This window comes from Nannizzia gypsea, genomic scaffold, assembly GCF_000150975.2.
Source record: "Nannizzia gypsea CBS 118893 supercont1.4 genomic scaffold, whole genome shotgun sequence".
NCBI lineage: Eukaryota > Fungi > Ascomycota > Eurotiomycetes > Onygenales > Arthrodermataceae > Nannizzia > Nannizzia gypsea.
This window is the reverse complement of record NW_003345198.1, coordinates 1,381,223-1,400,455: the sequence shown is the minus strand read 5'-3', so window position 1 is coordinate 1,400,455 and position 19,233 is coordinate 1,381,223. Positions and strand designations below refer to the sequence as shown.

At 49.8% G+C, this 19,233-nt stretch overlaps 12 protein-coding genes across 12 annotated transcripts; 6 read left to right on the top strand and 6 right to left on the bottom strand.

Annotated features, from left to right (window-relative positions):
* Positions 1 to 5: 5 nt before the first annotated feature.
* Positions 6 to 1,124, bottom strand: MGYG_05196 (hypothetical protein; the record flags this gene model as incomplete). The annotated part of the gene is made up of 1 exon (XM_003172556.1): positions 6 to 1,124. A coding segment is annotated over one exon (1,119 nt), but the record flags the coding sequence as incomplete, so codon positions are not given.
* A 472-nt stretch (positions 1,125 to 1,596) lies between these two features.
* Positions 1,597 to 1,958, top strand: MGYG_05195 (Cox17p; the record flags this gene model as incomplete). The annotated part of the gene is made up of 3 exons (XM_003172555.1): positions 1,597 to 1,627; positions 1,679 to 1,743; positions 1,815 to 1,958. The coding sequence occupies 3 exons, from the start codon at positions 1,597 to 1,599 to the stop codon at positions 1,956 to 1,958; spliced, it is 240 nt and encodes a 79-aa protein (XP_003172603.1).
* Positions 1,959 to 2,640: 682 nt separating this feature from the next.
* Positions 2,641 to 4,639, bottom strand: MGYG_05194 (dolichyl pyrophosphate Man9GlcNAc2 alpha-1,3-glucosyltransferase; the record flags this gene model as incomplete). The annotated part of the gene is made up of 5 exons (XM_003172554.1): positions 2,641 to 3,540; positions 3,642 to 3,735; positions 3,819 to 4,112; positions 4,175 to 4,337; positions 4,402 to 4,639. The coding sequence occupies 5 exons, from the start codon at positions 4,637 to 4,639 to the stop codon at positions 2,641 to 2,643; spliced, it is 1,689 nt and encodes a 562-aa protein (XP_003172602.1).
* Positions 4,640 to 5,524: 885 nt separating this feature from the next.
* On the top strand, positions 5,525 to 7,091 carry MGYG_05193 (hypothetical protein; the record flags this gene model as incomplete). The annotated part of the gene is made up of 3 exons (XM_003172553.1): positions 5,525 to 6,061; positions 6,119 to 6,420; positions 6,485 to 7,091. The coding sequence occupies 3 exons, from the start codon at positions 5,525 to 5,527 to the stop codon at positions 7,089 to 7,091; spliced, it is 1,446 nt and encodes a 481-aa protein (XP_003172601.1).
* A 1,204-nt stretch (positions 7,092 to 8,295) lies between these two features.
* On the top strand, positions 8,296 to 9,909 carry MGYG_05192 (hypothetical protein; the record flags this gene model as incomplete). The annotated part of the gene is made up of 2 exons (XM_003172552.1): positions 8,296 to 8,374; positions 8,591 to 9,909. The coding sequence occupies 2 exons, from the start codon at positions 8,296 to 8,298 to the stop codon at positions 9,907 to 9,909; spliced, it is 1,398 nt and encodes a 465-aa protein (XP_003172600.1).
* A 375-nt stretch (positions 9,910 to 10,284) lies between these two features.
* MGYG_05191 (hypothetical protein) lies at positions 10,285 to 10,638 on the bottom strand (the record flags this gene model as incomplete). Its single annotated transcript, XM_003172551.1, has 1 exon — positions 10,285 to 10,638. The coding sequence occupies one exon, from the start codon at positions 10,636 to 10,638 to the stop codon at positions 10,285 to 10,287; it is 354 nt and encodes a 117-aa protein (XP_003172599.1).
* Positions 10,639 to 11,087: 449 nt separating this feature from the next.
* On the top strand, positions 11,088 to 12,383 carry MGYG_05190 (hypothetical protein; the record flags this gene model as incomplete). Its single annotated transcript, XM_003172550.1, has 4 exons — positions 11,088 to 11,122; positions 11,271 to 11,442; positions 11,509 to 11,658; positions 11,718 to 12,383. 4 exons carry the CDS (start codon positions 11,088 to 11,090, stop codon positions 12,381 to 12,383), a joined length of 1,023 nt encoding a protein of 340 aa, XP_003172598.1.
* A 350-nt stretch (positions 12,384 to 12,733) lies between these two features.
* Positions 12,734 to 13,445, bottom strand: MGYG_05189 (hypothetical protein; the record flags this gene model as incomplete). The annotated part of the gene is made up of 2 exons (XM_003172549.1): positions 12,734 to 12,996; positions 13,076 to 13,445. 2 exons carry the CDS (start codon positions 13,443 to 13,445, stop codon positions 12,734 to 12,736), a joined length of 633 nt encoding a protein of 210 aa, XP_003172597.1.
* A 375-nt stretch (positions 13,446 to 13,820) lies between these two features.
* On the bottom strand, positions 13,821 to 14,511 carry MGYG_05188 (hypothetical protein; the record flags this gene model as incomplete). Its single annotated transcript, XM_003172548.1, has 2 exons — positions 13,821 to 14,350; positions 14,415 to 14,511. The coding sequence occupies 2 exons, from the start codon at positions 14,509 to 14,511 to the stop codon at positions 13,821 to 13,823; spliced, it is 627 nt and encodes a 208-aa protein (XP_003172596.1).
* Positions 14,512 to 14,626: 115 nt separating this feature from the next.
* MGYG_05187 (hypothetical protein) lies at positions 14,627 to 14,992 on the top strand (the record flags this gene model as incomplete). Its single annotated transcript, XM_003172547.1, has 1 exon — positions 14,627 to 14,992. The coding sequence occupies one exon, from the start codon at positions 14,627 to 14,629 to the stop codon at positions 14,990 to 14,992; it is 366 nt and encodes a 121-aa protein (XP_003172595.1).
* A 948-nt stretch (positions 14,993 to 15,940) lies between these two features.
* Positions 15,941 to 16,675, top strand: MGYG_05186 (hypothetical protein; the record flags this gene model as incomplete). The annotated part of the gene is made up of 1 exon (XM_003172546.1): positions 15,941 to 16,675. One exon carries the CDS (start codon positions 15,941 to 15,943, stop codon positions 16,673 to 16,675), a length of 735 nt encoding a protein of 244 aa, XP_003172594.1.
* A 472-nt stretch (positions 16,676 to 17,147) lies between these two features.
* MGYG_05185 (T-complex protein 1 subunit delta) lies at positions 17,148 to 19,164 on the bottom strand (the record flags this gene model as incomplete). The annotated part of the gene is made up of 8 exons (XM_003172545.1): positions 17,148 to 17,996; positions 18,057 to 18,460; positions 18,518 to 18,686; positions 18,752 to 18,781; positions 18,841 to 18,870; positions 18,930 to 18,952; positions 19,007 to 19,058; positions 19,117 to 19,164. 8 exons carry the CDS (start codon positions 19,162 to 19,164, stop codon positions 17,148 to 17,150), a joined length of 1,605 nt encoding a protein of 534 aa, XP_003172593.1.
* Between the last annotated feature and the right edge of the window lie 69 nt (positions 19,165 to 19,233).

The following is a 19,233-nucleotide window of genomic DNA, read 5'->3' as shown; positions in this document are numbered from 1 at the left end:
ATTCCCTCTTCCTCGTCCTCTTCCTCGCTCTCTAGCTCATCAAGCTCGTCTAGACCCCAAGCGGATTCCTCGTCGTCCTCCTTGCCGAGCTTCTCCTTACGCTCCTCAAGCAAGTTACGGAGAGCCTCGAGGTTCGAATCTTCCTCATTCAGTTGATTTCCATTCAGCTCAACTCGCTTCAGCGCGGGGAGGGAGGTTTTCGCCGCCTGGACGAATTCCTTCAGCCCCGCAGCGGTAATTTCGTTGTACGCCAAACGAAGAATCTCAACCTTCTTGTTCTCTCCTTTTGCAAGAGCTGTTGCGAAACACAATGCGCCTTTACCCTTAAGTAAGCAGTCACTTAAACTAATCTCGCGGATGTTGGGCCATCCGGGCACGACGCGTGCCAGAACCCGAGAACCAGTTATGGTGAAAGTGTTATCCTGCAAATCCAGCACTTCGAGCTCGGGAGCATGCTGCAGTCCATCACCTAACAGAAGAACTATTCCATCCTGTCGAATACCGTTCTGCGTCATCCGTATGCTGCGGAGTCCCTTCCCATGATCCTTTACCATCTTCGCCCACGCAGCCATGCTGCCGCTCTCAAGTCTGTTGCGACCGCACACTATCGTCTCTAGATATGGCACTTCCACCTTGGGGTTCGCTGCCCGAGCCGCCTCCTTTTTCACATGCAGCTCTCTCAGCGCATCGGCAATAAGATTTCCAGCCTTGGGACCAAGTCCGTTATTATTCAATATTAAATGGCGTAGCGGGGTGTGTGCCTTTAAAAACTCGACAAGAGGCGCCTGAGTGTTCAGTCCAAATGCATTATCACTTAAATCGATCGTCTGAAGCGTTTCGACCTCGCGTAGAGCTCGTAAAAGGAAGGACAGAGCCTGCGGTATCTCGTCGAGTAGTCGAGAGGTGAAGATATCGGCCAGGTTAGCTGTGTGTAGCTTCTTCTGGGTTCGGAGGACGTTGGCTAAGCGCTCGCTTGCGGGGACACCAAACGTATTTCCACCCAGACGGATCTCTGTAATAATATCGTTCGTCTCGACAAGAGGCTTAATGAATGGCTCTAGGTCAGCAGCAGAATCAAATCTCTTGCCCTTGCCCTCGATCGAGAAGAGAGAGGCAGAAGCCATGGTGGGGTTAATTGATCCTAGATGTTCTCAAAACGCAAGCTATTTCACCTCTTTCCAAAGCTGAAAAAAGAGAATATCCTTGAAAAGACGCAAGAGTAGAAGATAATTAGTGATAAACAGCACAGTAACCGGCGCTGTCTGTAAAGTCAACAAGTGTTCTGTCTCTACAACATGGAGGAGGAAAAAGGAGAAGAAGAAAAAAAAAGGAGGCTCCAAAACACTAAAATGACCCCACGAAGCTTTGGCGCGCCCGATAGATGACTAAGACGGAATGGTGTTATATTTATCCGTCATTACCAATCCGCGGCCCACCGGAGTTAAAGGATTTGATTATTCAGCAAGAAAATCGCCGGAGCTCGTCGACGCTTAAGAAGCATCAGCATCAGGAGACAATCAACTTCGCCAACAGTCAAACAGTCAATTCGCTCTATAGCACACTCATTACAGTCCTGTCACTCATTTTCAGCGCATAATGTCGGGTTTCTTTTCAGGATTGTGGGCCAGTAAGTATATACCTTCTACTCCTGCAATGCAAGTGCTAACTTGCACCACAGAGCCGGCTGTAGAGGAGAAGCCTGCTGCAAGCGTTGTCGCCCCAAGCGAGACTACGAAGCCAAAAGTACGCTGCGCTAGATGTCCAAAGCCTACTCTCCTCGGAATCTGATACTGATTGATGTTTGTTTTCACTAGCCATGTTGCGTGTGCAAAGAGGAAAAAGCCTCAAGAGATGATTGCATGCTCTTCTCCAAGTCCAACGACCCTGCCGCAGATGAATGCTTATCATACGTACAAAAATACAAGGACTGTATGGCTGGATTCGGATTCAAGGTCTAAGACAAGCTGATTGGAGGACGAAAATGAAATAATGAAAACGCCTTCACATCTACCTTGGATGTTGGTGCCTCGTGAATGGATTTTGCGAGTGACTGGATTGGCCGCAGTTGCTGCTATCCTATTATGGCTGGCAATCAATCTAGTTTCTGTATTTCTGCTGTATATTATGGGTTGGGAAAACGGCTATTAAACGGGGCGCATAATCTAAGGAGCCCTAGGTGTACTGTATAATTATCTCGATTAAATAGAATATCTCTATTCATCTACGCTCCTATCAACAAATTAGGCTCGGAGTAGAATGGGTAAAGTAAGAGGTAGATCTTACATGCTTTCCTTTTCTCTTTATGTAGAAGAGACCCAGAAGAAAGAATATTTTCGAATAGCTTTTGGCACACAAGCCGTATTTATGTCCACGTTTGCGTATATTGGGGAATAGTAGTTGCTTCTATGGTAGTTGAGACTGAGTGGTCTTTATAAGGCTTGCACTAATAGCCGCATAAAATGCTTCTAGAGAAAATAATATGGAAAAAACTCAGGGCAAAGTTACCTGAAGAGAGGCTGATGTATCCTAAGTTAGCATCGAGCCTAGGGGTATCAAGAAGGTAGCCAAGGAGGTGTTCTCTATGCTGTGTTCGATGGGTTTTGAGCCTTGGTTTAATGCCTTATCGACTGAGGGAGCAGACTAGCTGCTGGGAGCTTGCTGATCTTTGGATTTATCCTTGCTGTTTGTTGGTCCTTTCGTCATTTTTTGTTCCATAAACTCTTCAAGGGGTACTTTCTCAGAAACAGCACGGTTGCGTTTCGGATTCAAAGCTGGCTGATGTGGTTCAAAGATAACTGCTTGTATGAGTTTCCAGTTGCACCAAAGATAGATAACTCCAAAGCCGGATGCACCTATTAGTGCGTTCAGAACAACCCATAAGTCGGGTTTCGTAGGTGGCGGGGTGATGGTGCTTTCAAGGACGTGCCAAATAAGCATGGCTGCATAATAAGATACGTGAAGGAGCTTAGTTGTGGAAAATAACTCCAGAGAGTTTTCTGCTGCACCACGACTCCAATATAAATCGAGAGACATTGGTGGTAGGCCTAGTAGGTACGCCCATAGCAACGTGAGTACAGTATAGGGAATACGTAATTCGTCACGCTTTAGCAAGGGGAACATTGTCCATACACCGAGCATATTGGCCAAGCCAACCCAAGCACGTATTTCCTTGCTAAGCCCACCGGCACTCCCCAGGAGCAAAGTCATGGGAAGGAGCGGTAGTAGAACGCTTTTCTCATGGACTTGGAAGGAGCAGAGAAAGAAACCCCAGCCGGTGCTTGCCAATGCATAGGGGAGAAGATGGGTTCGAGGGTATCGTCCAATTATCAGGCAAGACGGTAGTATAGTGGCGAGGGTAGCACCCAGAGCGGCTAGCTTGAGTATGCTGGGGTCGAATTTATTGAGCTTGTAGAAAGTGTGGATAGCACACCAGACGTTGGCGACCTTGTCCTCAAACAACCCACGCGCAAAAGGGAATATACGGTGGATAGACTGAGTAAGCTGTACCATCACCTGATAAAGCCAGGATGCCTTGTTGATCTGTATCGGAAGCGATTTCATCAATGGAGGCAGGTCGGAAGGCCCTGGAATGTTGCGGTACAAGTCCGAGAGAGAACCAGCGAGGAGTGGAGTGAACATACAGCAAATGCAACGATGGTAATCAGTGCAATGCTGAGCAGCCTATTGGGCCGTATCCGAGGAGAGAAGCAAATGCCAAGAGATATGCAAACACAACTGGAGCAAAGTAGAGCGCCATTTGCTTAAATCCCAAGGCTGCGACGAAGAATATGCTAGCCCATAGAGGTCTACCAGCATACATGCTTTCAAGAGAGGCAACTATGAAGCCAAGCATCACGGTGTTGTATTGGAAATGGCCATGGTCGATAAGGATTGTAGATGGTTGCATAAGCACAGCGCAGAGAGCAATAGAGCCCGGCCATGGCCCAACGCCTTGCTCACGAGCATATCTCCGTAGGAAGATGACAACAGCTGGGATATATATCAGATATTCGGAAACAACAACTGTGGCTCGCATGTAAACCCTCAACAGTGGCCCTTCCAGACCTCGAGATTGATCCAAAGCAAACCATGCCGGATCCACAAGTTGACCTCTATATTTCGTTAGCTTCTTACATTGCTATGCAATGATATCGTGGCGGTACGTGGGACATACATCTTCCCTAACAGCCAGCTATGATAGGCTGTCAACGGGGGATAATCCAACCCCCAGTACTGTAGGTCGTAGAAATACCACCAAGAAGTGGGGAGGTGTATTGTAAGCTCCATCCAGTGCCTCTGCGCTTCAAAGTCGCCGTGCATTGGAGGTACACCATAGCCTGCACGGGGTTTATCAGTATGAATATCCGCCGAAGAATAAAGATGCATATAGAGACTACATACCCGAGTGACCCCACAGAGAAGTACCCCATCGAAAGAGGCCAACAATCATCAAGACGACTGGGAGAATAAGCCATTGAGATACACCAGACCGTGCAGGCCAAAAGAAAGAAACTAGGGGGAAAGCGGGTGCATAGATATCCTGGCCCTTGGACACTACCAGGTCGGTATTCAGCCCAGCGCCGGACAAAGTTCGACGTTTCTTTCGAGGCCTGTGAGATGCAGGTGTAGGAGGTGCCATTGTATCAGTAGCAAGCCCGGTCCATCAACTTAAACAGAAAAACAGTCACAGAGCAATCCCCAGTATACAGGTCAAACCATGGAGTTGCTGCTCTGCATAGCCTGTGATTGCTTGCTGCTGGCGATTCTCTATACAATCAACTTTGCCAACGTCGCGAACTTCCCAATTCGGACTTTTAGGAGGTGCAGCATGACTAAGCAAACAAAAAGCTAAGACTTTATACTAGTCTATTTTAGGACTAGCGACCGGGGAGCTAAGTAAAGGCGGTGAGGTTGAAATTTTAACCGGCAGAAAAAGCCCGGGCAGAAAAAAGAAAAAGCTTTTTTGATAAATAAATTCGAACTTTTTTGCTTCCAAACTTCAGAGAAATTTCAACTTCATCTATCTCACTCCATCACATTTTTCTTCTTCCATTTAAAAGACTTCCAGATTCCGAGTCGCGAGAAGGAGCGCTATACGTTCTGTATAGAACTCTTTACTGTAACTCGTTGCATTTCCCTGTGGGCTTCTGTGGGCTTGTCGCGTGAGATCATCTTACTAGAGGGCTTTACTGTTTGCTTGTCGGCTGAGGGCTTGGGATATTCTTGACATCTGTGGGATTTTGATTGCTAATATCTGCATTGACATAGACTGGATCATTCGAAAGAGTGACCGTCTCGCTGGCTTGTGGGTTATCTGTGACATTATCGATCTTTTGTGGGCTCCCTGTTCCTGTGGGCTTGTGAGAATCAGTTCCTTGTGGGCTCTGTTGCGTACATACTGAGGGTTACTCAATTACGTGGGATTTATCTCGTGTCCTTTTTGAAAATATCAAGTGGTGAGTCTTTGTGTTACCCAGGGTTGATTTCTAGTGTCATCTAACGCGCGTATAGGGAATCAAGCAAAATGAAGGCTCCAAAGGCTCAATCTGTTGCAAAGGAGGACAAGGTCCTCTCTAAGGTGAAGGACAATGGTGTGAAGAAGTCTAAGTTGAAGTCAAAGGTGGCTTCTGAGGCTCTCGCTAAGAAGGTCGAGAAGACCGAGAAATCGAAGAAGAAGAAGGCTCCCACTCCATCTGAAAGCTCCGAGTCTGAGAGCTCTGATAGCTCTGAGGAGAGTGAGGAGAGCGAGGAGGAGGCCGCTCCTGTTAAGAACGGTGCTGCCGCCGCTGCCACTTCGTCTGATTCATCTGACTCTGACGAGTCTGAGTCCGAGGAGGAGAAGCCTGTTAAGAATGGTGCCAAGGTCGCCAATGGCAAGAAGGATGCCAGCGAGAGCGAGAGCGATGAGGAAGATAGCGACGACTCTGACGACGATGAGGAGGAGGTAAAGAAGGCTCCTAAGGAGACCAAGGCTGTTGCTAAGAAGGACGAGGACTCTGAATCTGGGGACTCTGAAGACTCCGAGGAGTCTGACTCTGACGAGCCTGCTAAGGCAGAGAAGGTATGTCTACTATAAATTCCCTTTCTACCAGGGAAGTAAACTAACCAAGCTTTCTAGGCTGATGACAAGAAGGATGAGGACGACGAAGATTCTGATGACTCTGACGAATCTGACTCCAGCGAGGAGGATGAGGAGAAAGAAGACGAGAAGCCACAGAAGAAGCGCAAGGCCGAGGAAGACCCCGAGCCTGTTGCTAAGAAGGCCAAGGTTGACGTCCCCGAGGGTGCCTCTGCCAACCTCTTTGCCGGCAACTTGTCCTGGAACGTCGATGAGGAGTGGCTCCGTTCCGAGTTCGAGGAGTTTGGTGAGCTTGTTGGCACTCGCATCGTCACTGACCGCGAATCTGGCCGATCCAGAGGGTAAGCATATTAACCTCTTTGTCCAATGCAATGCATAGATCTGTGCTAATGATACTTTAACCAGATTCGGATATGTTGAATTCGCCAATGTTGAAGACGCCGTCAAGGCTCATGCCGCTAAGAAGGACGTCGAGCTCGACGGCCGCAAGCTGAACCTCGACTTCGCAAACGCCCGCGCCAACGGCAACGCCAACCCACGCGAGCGCGCCGACAACCGTGCCAAGTCCTTCGGCGACCAGACCAGCCCCGAGAGCGACACCCTGTTCATCGGCAACATCTCCTTCTCTGCTGACGAGAGCATGGTCCAGGAGCTCTTCTCCAAGTACGGATCCATCCAGGGCATCCGTCTGCCCACTGACCCCGAGTCCGGCCGCCCCAAGGGCTTCGGCTACGTCCAGTTCTCCTCCGTCGACGAGGCCCGCGCTGCCATGGAGGCCGAGCACGGTGCTGACCTTGGTGGCCGTTCCATCCGCCTTGACTACAGCACCCCCAAGCAGCCTGGCGCTGGTGGTGACCGTGGTGGCCGCGGCGGCTTCGGTGGTCGTGGCGGTCGTGGCGGCCGTGGTGGACGCGGTGGTTTCGGTGATCGCGGTGGCCGTGGTGGCTTCGGTGGTCGTGGAGGCCGTGGAGGCGCTGGATCCTCCTTTGCCGGCAAGAAGACTACTTTCTAGACCTGAATACCGTGATTCGACGACTTACTTTCATGCTTCTGTTACGACAAAAAAGGTAGAGAGCGTCTGTTGACTCTCCAGGTAATGTATAACATCCATCTTCAACCCAGAACAAAACCCAAAAAGTGCTTGTTTTCCGGAGTTTACCTGCTGTAATGCTTTTCCTACTGTTACTTTTCTGTTACTTTTCTGTTTCTTTTCTTTTGTAGAGTGCTGCCGCTGCCAGCTCGTCTTTTTATTTACCCTTAGGAAGTCGTAAAAAACAAAATGAATCAAAAAGAAAATTTTACCTTTTTTATCTTATCTCTAGATCTTATCTTATCTTTCTCTTCTCCAAGTGTTCTTATCGTCTGCTTAGTCATCTGGCGTGGGCTGATGCGGGGTAACTTCCACTCCTTCCACGCACTGTGATGCAGTAACTCAACGCACAGCCGCTCCAAGCCCTTAAGCCCACTGCCTTATGCACACGTCCTGCTGATATAATCTGCCACGCTCCCCCAGCGCCTTCACCGCCATCCCGCTTTCGTCATCTCTTTTCTTCTTCTTCTTCCGTTTATAACTTCCCAACGCTCTCTTTCGCTATATTATACATATTATATATATATGCCAGGCCGATATCCAGGAGATATCCAGGAGATACCCAGGAGTTGCGGGCCTTGTTCGAGTGACAGGCTGAATGAGCAGGACGAGCACGGTCGAGTGTCAAGTTCCTCGTAGTTGACGCAGATACCCTTTCCTCGTGCTACCGTCAGGTGAGAGGCCAGTTCAGTTGCCTTTTGTCGCAGGCTGTTTCTGACATACTTACGACAGGCGCCTTTCCTCTTGATCCCTTCGACCTTCTCGTTGGTGGTTTTAACGTGGTCAACGAGAGTCGCATGGAGCTGGCTTGTGCCGCTATTTGGAGTACATGTGTATGTTTTCCTGTCTCGAGGGAACTAGGCGTGAGGGGGTGGGAGGCTGCCTACAGTATGGGTGTCTTTTTTGCCGGCATATACTGATATCTTCCAGTTATCCTAGCGAATACCTGGTTTCGATCCTTTCTCCCGGCATCTCTCTACTGAGTGAGCATCGCCCGCAAGGTCCGGTTTGCCGCCCGCCCAGAACTCGCTTCTCGCTACCTAGAGTGGATATATATATAATCTCCTGTCGTGGAGGGAGACTTTGAGAGAGCATACATGCACTCTACACCGCCTACCACACCACCATGACTTTGACCAACTCATCACCAGAGCATGCCATGCGGCCTCAAGGAGCGCGAGAGGGTCATCCTCGTCGGTCAGAAGGTGAGTTCACGTCTCTATCTGGTCCTGATCGGCTTTTGGGGTAGCATAGACCGTTCTGGAAACAGGATTCAACTCCCATATCTGCCCAAAACCACTACAACATCTCCCAAGAGCCCTGCCGTCCCTGCATGAAACACCTCGTTTATGCATTGATTTATTGGATATCAAAACAAGCCTCAAAGCGTGTTACAATGTACTCATTCAGGTATTACATAGATTCTTGGATCGAACTATCCTCGCAGCCTTCGTCGTCTTCCTTGTCTTCGGCCGGCACGACCGACGATATCATCACAACGGGGCTGAGGGTCCAGCAGCTTCGAAGACGGCGATCGACGCATCCTCATCACCATCACCATCACCATAACAACAACCACCGTACTGGCGGCTATCATGTTTCACCACAGGACCTGGAGATCGGCTACTCACATCGTTCGTCGAGCACGACAGGAAGCAGTCAAGATGAGAACGAGGAGACCGAGAGCGAGTCAGACCGGCTGTCAAACGACGACTTCCCTACTCGGCTTCATCCAAACATGAACCTGCTACCAGACATGGCATCTCAGCTGGACGGGACACTTTCAACAGATGACGACGATGACGATGATGATGAAGACGATACCTCTACAGCGCTGGGATTCAACCCACAGCCCAACGCCTTCTCTCACCCACCAGCCTCGACAAGAACGGCACAGTCTCGGCACTCGTTCGATTCGGCAAGACTATCACAGAACCGACGGCACTCGCGGTCCAGCCTTCCCAGCCTGGGATCTCGACGGTCTTCGGTCCAGCACTCTCCCTTCAACATGATCTCACCATCCCATCAGGCGGACCACGACGCAGCTCTACGTGCAAGCCTGTCTACTCTGCTGTCTTGTGCAGCTGCAGCTCGCGGCCTACCGAAGCACGACAGCCAGCCGTCAGTGGCAGAACGATCGTCTCCGAGAGCAGAACCATCGTCCTTCCGTCTTCTCCCAGGGGCAACCGACACCGAAGACGAACCACCCACTGGACGCATGCACGTCCCTCCACCTCCTGCAGCAACACCATCACGATTCCAGCCATCAACATCTCCATCACCATCGCCCAAGCAGCGGTCACGCTCCCCTATCTCCACTGCTGCTGCTGCTGCTCATGGAAAAGCCCGACGAAGAGCCAGCCCGTCTAAGGACCGCACCTCGGCCACCACCAAAAAGACCGGACGACCCATGGCCGTATCATCACCATCATCATCAACACTGTCAGAGACTGCCAACTCCCGCAGCAGCTCCCTCAGTCCCACCGTGATGACGTGGGTCATCAGTGCAGGCGTGGTGGTGCTGTTCTCCGCAATCAGCTTCTCCGCCGGCTACGTGCTGGGCCGGGAAGTTGGCAGGATCGAGTCCGGCCAGACCTTGTATGGGAACGGACTGGGCGGCGCCAGCGAGCCTGCCACCAGCAGCTTTGCCACGCTCAAATCAGGAGCCGGCTGTGGCAGGGAAGCTGTCCAGGGAGGTCTGGGACGGTTCCGATGGACAGGAGGCAGCGTCTCCGCATGAACTTGACCCTTTTCTTTTTCTTGTTTTCTTCTTTCCAGCTTTCTTGCCCGGATGGACGGATGATTGATTGATGCATGCATGCGCCCATCGCCGGCATTAACTACGACAACGAGACTTTTTATATGAAAAGCCGGACGAGATCAGATCTAGTTTATATGAACGGGCACTCGCTGGGGAGACTGCAGACTGCGGCATTTTCACAGATTGGCGGCTGGGTTCGGAGTTCACTGGGACACATCGCATTGGGTGGTGTTCTCTTTTTCTCTTTCTCGTTTTCTTTCTTTATTCTGCTTTTCCTATGTTGATGTCGATGTCGATGTCGATGTCTTTTGTCAAGCGTCTTTTGATATCTATCTCTGCCCCTTTTTTGACTGTCTAAGCAAGCCCTTTGAATATCCAATTTGCCAGTAGCTTATTACTTCTTCTTCTCTTCTTCTTCTGAGTCCTACTCCAGCGACTAGGCAGTTTAATATATATCCCTTCTCTTCTCCCTCGTCCTGGTCCTCGTATATAATAACTGCTTCTCACCCCTGCGGCCCTTGGCAACGTCTTGCAGCCGAAGATCCGGCCTCTGCTTGCTTGTCTCTTTTTCACTTGCTGCGTCTTCTGCCCCTCGTCGTAACTTCTAACTTCTTCCCCCACCTTCGGGTTGTCATAAATTCTTCCTCTTCCTCTTCCTTTCCCCTTTTTCTCTTCCTTTTCTTCCTCTTCTTCTTCTACCAACTTCATCCTCATCACCAATTCAATTCATTAACAAACATCAATTCATCTTCATCCTCCTCGTCCAACTTAGACTACTAAACGGTACGACGCCAGAAGTCTCGAGGTCGCGAATACAGGGGACGGTCTTCGCCATGGAGCTCCCGTCCCAGTTCGCTATGGATTCATCCAAGAGTCAAGGTATTTGTGGTATATATCATCATATCAGTCACGAGTGACAGGTGTTCGGCCTGGCGTCTCTCGCTTTCGTCCCATCTTGATATCTATCGTCTTGATGGATGACTGCGAGAGACGCCGGCCGTTCTGAGATTATACTGTCTGAACTTGATCTAGATAATTCTAGCGAAAGGACACGCGCGGCTTCACTTCTCCCCTTCCTCTCTCTCTTCTTCTTCTCCCTCGCTACGAGGGTGCTGTGTGATGCTGACAGTGACCAGTCTGACCGGCCGTAAACCATCATGTCTACCGACAAGATCACCTTCCTCACCAACTGGTAGGTTCTAACGCTACAGCCACTGCATCTATCTTTTGTTTTTTATTGTCTTTTGTCTTATTGCCGTCTTGCATGTTCAATTGATGTATTATCTGCTTGCTTGATGCTGCTGCCGTGGTGTGTGCTGGAGAAATAACTGTTTGTGAAGGCATGCTACGCCCTACCACGCCCCCCTCTACCTCGCCCAGAAGAAGGGATACTTCCAGGACGAGGGCGTCAAGGTTGCCATTCTCGAGCCCAACGACCCCTCGGATGTCACCGAGATCATTGGAAGCCAGAAGGTCGACCTCGGCTTCAAGGCTATGATCCATACCCTTGCTGTCAGTTGCCCCCCTCCCCTTTTTATACTACATATATAAGTGTTGATATTGATTGATATACCACAGGCCAAAGCACGAAACTTCCCGGTCTTGTCCATTGGCTCTCTCCTCGATGAGCCATTCACCGGTGTCGTCTACCTCAAGGATAGCGGAATCACCACTGACTTCCGCTCTCTCAAGGGCAAGCGTATCGGCTACGTTGGAGAGTTCGGCAAGGTATGCACCCACACATCTCCTTCATGGTTAACTAGATCAATGCTAACGAAGCCATCTAGATCCAAATCGACGAGCTCACCAAGTACTATGGCATGACTGCCGAAGACTACACCGCCATCCGCTGCGGCATGAACGTCAGCAAGGCCATCATCCAAGGCGACATCGACGCCGGCATCGGTCTCGAGAACGTCCAGATGGTCGAGCTCGAGGAATGGCTCGTCAGCCAGAACCGCCCCCGCTCCGACGTCCAGATGCTCCGTATCGATGAGCTCGCTGAACTCGGCTGCTGCTGCTTCTGCTCCATCCTCTACATCGGCAACGAGAAGTTCATCTCCGAGAACCCCGAGAAGGTCAAGAAGTTCATGAAGGCCGTCAAGCGTGCTACCGACTACGTCTTGGAGAAGCCCGAGGCTGCCTTTGAGGAGTACATTGACATGAAGCCCATCATGAACACGGCTGTCAACCGTAAGATCTACGAGCGCTCGTACGCCTACTTCAGCAAGGACTTGAAGAACGTCGCTCGTGACTGGGAGAAGGTCACCAAGTACGGCAAGCGATTGGGTGTTTTGGACGAGTCGTTCAAGCCCAACTACACCAACGAGTTCTTGACCTGGGAGATGGAGCCTGAGTCTGCTGATCCCACCGGTGACCAGAAGAAGATGTGTGCTCTCCAGAAGAAGGTTGCTGAAGAGGGTGGATTCAAGAGAATCCAGGTCTCTGCTTAGATATCTCGTCAGAGATAATCAATCAGCCATGGGTATCATCCTTTTCATCCCAAGTCCTGTCTGTCTTTTTCTCGAGTTCGTAAAAGATAGCTAGCAGCCACTCATTTACCTGCTCGTGACAATGAAATCGTATGAAAAAGATACTCCCATAACCATAGCTTCCAGAAAGCAGTAGAATGCCTTGGAGTAAAGTGAAAATATAAAACAGAAAAGCATTGTAGAATACAGTATTTTCTAAGTTAGTGTACAAAAGTGTCAATGGCTCCTTTGCCCCCATAATCGCAATGGTATACCAATATCGAGCCGTCCACATACCACTCACGATGCAACGCTTAACATGCACATGCCACCTACAATCCACGCAAGAAGTTAGACTCCTTAATTGCCTTTCTTCTCGCATTACGGGCAGACTTGGTGATTTCGCTCCGAGTAGCCAGTCCAGCAGTGGCTACCTCAATGTGATCAGCAGGCGCTTCTCCCGTGGCGGTAGCAGCATTGTACTCGGCGGGCGTGATGTCGGTAGCCTGTTCGTGTACGGGGATGGTACGCGGCAGCGAAGCAGCTAGCGCAGCCATCTTCTTCTCATGCTTCCTACGAGCCTTCTTGTTCATTGCTACAGGTAAAAAAAGCGTCAGTTCAAACACTCCTAATCAAACGGGGTTATACCATGCGTAGGTATACGTAATACATACTCGAGACATCAACCGAGCCAGCTCCAGCCTCTGATTTTTTCGCACTCTTGTCCAGCAACGTCCACAGCCAGTCTGGATATTCATGGTCTTCCAGCGCAATTGGATCCTGCTTGTTCTTCTCGTAGTTCAAGCCAGCTAGCTTCGTGCCTGCGGGAACACTGCTGACTACTTTTGCAGTCTTGGGAGCGGCTTTCGGTACAGCTTGGTCGGCTGCTGCTGGTGGTGCGGTTGGTGCTGGTTCTGGTGCTGCGGCGCTGTAGAATCGTTGCGCTTGTCGTGATGGGACATGTGAGTATGAGTATGCGGCTGATACGGGTCGGGCGGAAGGTATGCGAGAGAGAAGAGACGAGCGGCACTGTCGACAGATCATTTTGGCGGATTTGGCGCCCCGGCAATTGAGGTGATGGTGATGGGTGGTTGAATTACAGGAATTCTTTGCTCTTGATCTTCTCGCTGTTGCTGTTGAAAGAATCGAGAAAAATGTTGCCAAGAATTAGTCACGTGATGCATCCATGGCCCTGGGCTAAAAGTAGAGCAAGTTGAAGCAAACACAGGAGGGAACATGGATGAATATGATGGACTAGAGGTTTCATTCTATATCTATTTACATGGTAGCTAACTAAGTATTACTTCTCACCCATAGTTATAAAGTAAGCCAAAAAAACCGACGGTCGAACTCTAGGTAACTATAACGATTGTTAAGTTAAAAAAGGCAGAGGTTTAAAGAACAAGAGCAAAGATGTTTTCATGAAGAAGGCCCATCTTTCTTGTGGCTTTTGTCCGGATAATCCATGAAGCTCATCACATGTTGCGGTGTTTCCAGTTCGTGGCATTGCTGGTGTTGCTGGGCAGGAGAATCATGCAAGTTTGGCCGCAGTATGACACCCTCGGGCGTTGTTACTGTCAATTGGACCCCCTGAGAAACACGCTGTGACGGCGGTGAAAGTGAAGATGGATGAGGGGAGGATGTGGCGCTGGGAGAGTCGTCTAGCCTTTTTGGATCTGGTACCCGTGGTGAATTGGCACTGGTCGGGAGCTCTGAAATGGTAGTTATAGAGCCCCCTGGATTTACGGCGGAATAAGAGCCAAGGCCTCGCGATGGAGCTGGGACGGCGCTCTGCATGACTATCTTTTCATTCGACCAGACGATGCTCTGAGTGCTTGGGCTGATGGTCGTCGCAGAGCCGATGGAAGGTGAATCGGCATATTTTCTTGGACTTCCGGCGAAGGTAGAGCCCTCCAAAGGCGTAAACATCTCTGCCCGATATTTACTCCCTAAAGGTGTGTTTTAGAATATGGCTATTCAAGCAGTGTGAGCATACTCAGTTTAGGGACCTACCGTCAAGTTCACCACAGGGTTCAGGTTCCGGAGCCTTCTCGACGGTAGGACTGACAACGCTTTCCGCGGTCTCCTTCTTGTGTCGACACAGCAGCATTGCGCAGCTCCCTTCCCATTTTCCAGCCTTCTTTCCCTTGCGCCGGATGTGGAACCAGAAGAATGCGCAACAGCAAAGGAACAGCGCAATAACTACGGTCCCGACAATACCACCGATGAAGGCACCTCGACTGGGACCCGAGTGCACGATTGTCGGTACTGATGTAGCTGTCGACACTGTTTCAGTGGCCGGTATAAGCGGAGAACTGCTGGTTGGTGTTGGCGACGCCGATGTGGATGTCGTGGACGTCGTTGACTTCGGGGATATTATAGTAGATGTAGTAATAGTCCTTGAAGAAGTCGTTCTCGTCGCTATAGTGGTGGTAGTGCTGGACGAGGTAGTCCGAGAAGAAGTCGAAGTTGATTCTTCCGGCGTCCGCGCGCTGCTGGTCGTAGACGACGATGACTTCGTCACCTCATCACCATCATTATCCGGGCATATACCAGTATTGCAAGGGTCTACCGAACAGCATCCTCGATAGGAACCTTTCGAGCATGCATAGAACTGCTTCCCCCTTACGCAATCTGTCTCGTGCCGGCGAAACCGAAAGCTCCTATCCATCATATTCTCGCCAGATCCAGCCTGTCCTTTCGTCTGAGTACGGTCGACCAAGGTGTAAAGTTGGTGTTATTCGGAACCAGGGCCCTTTTCTCTCCCGTGCACATTGAGGGATAATAACACTGGAGGAGATATTATTATCTCAGGATCTTCAGCCTTGTAATTTCGGCTCCAGGGCTGAAAACAATAACAGCAAAAAGAACAAAAAGTAACCAGGAGTTGAGCTTCGACTTTCTCTTACGTCTAGTCTATTTTCTTGATCAAAGAGAACAGCTCCTCACGGGGGAGCACACCACGAGAATAAAGAAAGGGGAAAAACTCCGGCTGGGCGCAAACGGCACCGCCCCCTGGCAACGCCCGCATCTGGGTATCCATCGCAACAGTTAACTTGGCCATCTTATTACAGCGGAGCATTGCATGTTGCTTGTGCTGCACGAACAGCCGGGTTTTCGGGCGTTGGCGAAAGTCGCAAACAAAAAGGAAAGGGGGTGAAACGGGCCAATCAGCGTTGGCCTGCGGCTGTTGGACATTAGGTAAGCGGTGTTCATCCTATCAGGGTCACGAGTTTAGCGCGCTTTTCTATAAATGCGCTGTCGGGATACCAATTTGTCTGAGATTCAATATAATATTAACCTCAAAGTTGTAACCCATGTACCATTTGGTTATTAGCGAGTGGGATTGCTGGCTATATACCCCGGGTCTAGAATGGCACAACCCAACTTGCTCGTAACGGTATCTGGTTACCCTTGTAAGGTGGCGAACATGTAACGATGAGGCAGCAGCATTTCAAAGTCTGACTTCTTCTACTGGCACACCTACGCACAACTTCTAACTATACATCTTATGACGAGACCGACAACAGAACGGAGTGATGGGCTCAGCTTTCTCTTCGACTCGAGAGCAGGAGACTCTTGAGTACAGACCACCACCCACACCCCCAGAGTACGATAACCCACCGCCGTCCCTTGATTGGATGCGCTCGCCCGATGGATACAAGAAACGCACAACTTGCTACTCACGAAATGGCTACGTTATCTACGGCTATCCGTCTAGAGGACCCAAAGGCGAAGCAATAAAAGATTCCATAATAGCAAAGACAGGAGTAGATATTGTCGACCTCAAATTCCTTGGATTTGATATATTCGCACCGCCAAAGGAACGCTTACCGAGCCAAGAGGCAGAAGACCGGTTCTGTGGTCTGCTCCGGAAATTGGGGGGAAGGCATTGGCGAAGCTACCACGCCCTATTTAACGGCACTGTAGATGAAATGACCGCAGAACGTGATGATGGGATTAAGTGGTATTTTGCATGGCCAGGAATCGATGAACATCCAAACGCAAGAAATCTCGAGTATACCGTTAGCAAAGATGTGGCGGAGGGCGGTGGTATGGTGGAGGAGGGTGGTGTTTGGGCTTTAGAGAATATACCTTGGAACCATATTGAGTTTGGGAAGCTTAGGATGTGTCTTACGATGGAAGAGAAGGTCCAGGTGATGAAGGAGTTGGGTGCAGTCTTCTATCCGGACCCGAGAGACTGTCCACCACTTGCAGACCTCTATTCTGCGCGCAATGTGTCTCCCAAGGCGCCTATTGAACAGACTACCTAGGTATATAAATAGTTAGCTGATTGATGGCTCCCTCAGTACATGTCGATTCTATCCATTTTCGTAGGGTTGGTAGTAGAAGACGGCAGATGCATGGCAGGTTTTGCTTTTTCTTGCGCTTGAGAGGGTTATTATGAGGCTGGAAGGTGAGGTGGCCCCTGTTGATTGGTAGGGAGTACATAGAAGGCTGCAGGTGCATTAAGTTGTTGGTGTTGTTGTGTATACGTGTGCGTTGTGTGGTATATACTTAGACCCGTATACGCTAAGGGTTGATATAGATCAGACATTATATGTTGGCGTTGCACAAGAGCAAACAAATAACAAACCAGACAATTCAGCTTTTTGATTCTATTACCTATGCTGAGACCTTTTTTCATCATGTACTATTGATTATCAAAAAAAGTAACATACCAGGCCAGGATGCATCTCGAGACCACTCCGGTCAAAGCGCATTGTTGTCCTGTCTGTGTCTCCCTTATCTTGACAGAGCGATGTCATCAATTCGTAAAATGAGCTTGACGGTTTCGGCTGCAAGCTCGACTGCGCTTGTGCTGACCAACAAGGGCTGCAAGACACGCTCGTCGGCGATGTTGACCTTGACTCCACCGCTTCGAATGCTGACACCCGCATTCTTCTCTCCCATCTCATGACGATGACGTAGATCTGTGACGACCTTGATGCTGTTCAACCCTGCGTTCTCGGCAAGGGTGACGGGAATGACTTCCATAGCGCTGGCGAAGGCTTTCCAACAGATGGCTTCAGTGCCAGCAAGCAGACGGGCCTGCTTGGCTAGTGCCTGTGCGATTTCAATCTCGGGGGCTCCTCCACCGGCAATCAGAGCACGCTTCTTTACCAGGCATCTCACTACGCAGAGAGCATCGTGGAGAGAGCGCTCCACCTCGTCGAGGATCAGGTTGTTGGCTCCTCGGGCAACAATGGAGACAGTCTGAGCGGCGGTTGGAGTGCGGATGCCGGTGATCTTGAGATATCTGGATCCAGACGAGCTGATTTCCTCTACGAGGTCGGCATTTCCAAGCTTGTCTTCGGTGAAAGAGTCAATGTTGGCGATAGGTTTGCAGCCCAAGCTCTTGCACACAAACTCCACTTCATCACGTTCAATATCCTTGACGGCAAGAATCTTAACTCGAGAAAGGAAGTTGAGGGAGAGGTCGTTAACAGCGTCACGGAGAATCGACTTTTGGATAAGGATGACATTGCACTTTGTCTTGGCGATCTTTCGGATCATGTTAAGCAGATATGTGCGCTCTTCCTTGAGAATCTTATCCATCTGTCTGTAGTCATTGACAACGATTTGATTCTCCATCTATAGTTATTAATTTTGTCAGCACCGTCAATTTTCGCAATAGGGTATGGATGTACGAACATCTGGCTTAGGAGGGCTCAGTTGGAACTGAATCAAAGCAATCTTCGCCTTTTCGACTCTGGTTGGGCCGCCTGCGCTCTTCATTACAGGCTGGTTCAGGATCAAACCGTCAACCATTTCACTGTCTTCGATGGTACCGCCAACCTTCTTCACTATCCTAATGTTGCGCAGATCCACGTTTTCAGCAGTCTTCGGGTCAATGACGCGGAGAACCGAGTCTACAGCCATCGGGGAAAGCAGGCTGGAGTATTGAGAGACGATCTTGGAGGACAAAGAGGTCGAAGCAGCTTGTAGGAGAATAGCCCTGTCTGATAAGGAGATTGGCTGTGACATGTCTTCAAGGATCTTGACTGCGGCAGCGGCAGCGCGCTGGAAGGACTCGGAGATAACAGTTGGATGTAAACCTATGTTCAAGAGTTAGAATATATATATTCTGAAGGGGGTGGTCCGCCATATCGTACCCTTGGAAAGTAGTCTCTCCGCTGCCCCTAGAAGACTTCCAGCAATGACGACAACCGATGTAGTACCATCACCGGCCTCAACATCTTGTGCAGCACTCAAATCTACCAGCATCTTAGCGGCAGGATGCATAACAGCCATATCCTTCAACATGGTATTTCCATCGTTCGTCTGTGACCAGGGGGAATCAGTATGAGGGGTGTCGGCCAATTTGGTATCATAAAACATAAACGTACGATTATCGTCTCGCCCTTTCCAGTTTGTATCTATAGAAACAGTCTGTCAGTTAACTGAGCAACAGGAGTATCATGATTGCCCAACGTACCATCTTATCCATACCCCTTGGCCCAAGCGACTTTTTTCTCTATATGTTAGCCCCGCGTTACATCATGCTCCAGGACGAAGCTATCATACCGTTCTTATGGCGTCCGCAACCGCTACAGTGAGGTCAGTAAATGTGTATTTAACCAGACAATTAGAGCAATTCTTACCTCTGGCTGCCATGATGTTCGCAGAGCGAACCGCCATGGGCTTTTCCTTATCCTAGTCCAAACAATCAGTATAAGGCACCCAGACAAACGATCAAGGCGAAACTGCCTACTCTAAAAGTAGTATGCATATTGCCCTGGATCCCTAGAGCGGCCGCCATCCTGAATTCTGTAGATTCGCACTGCTGAGAGGTTTTCGCGGCTGTTGCGTGGTTGAAGTAAAATAAATT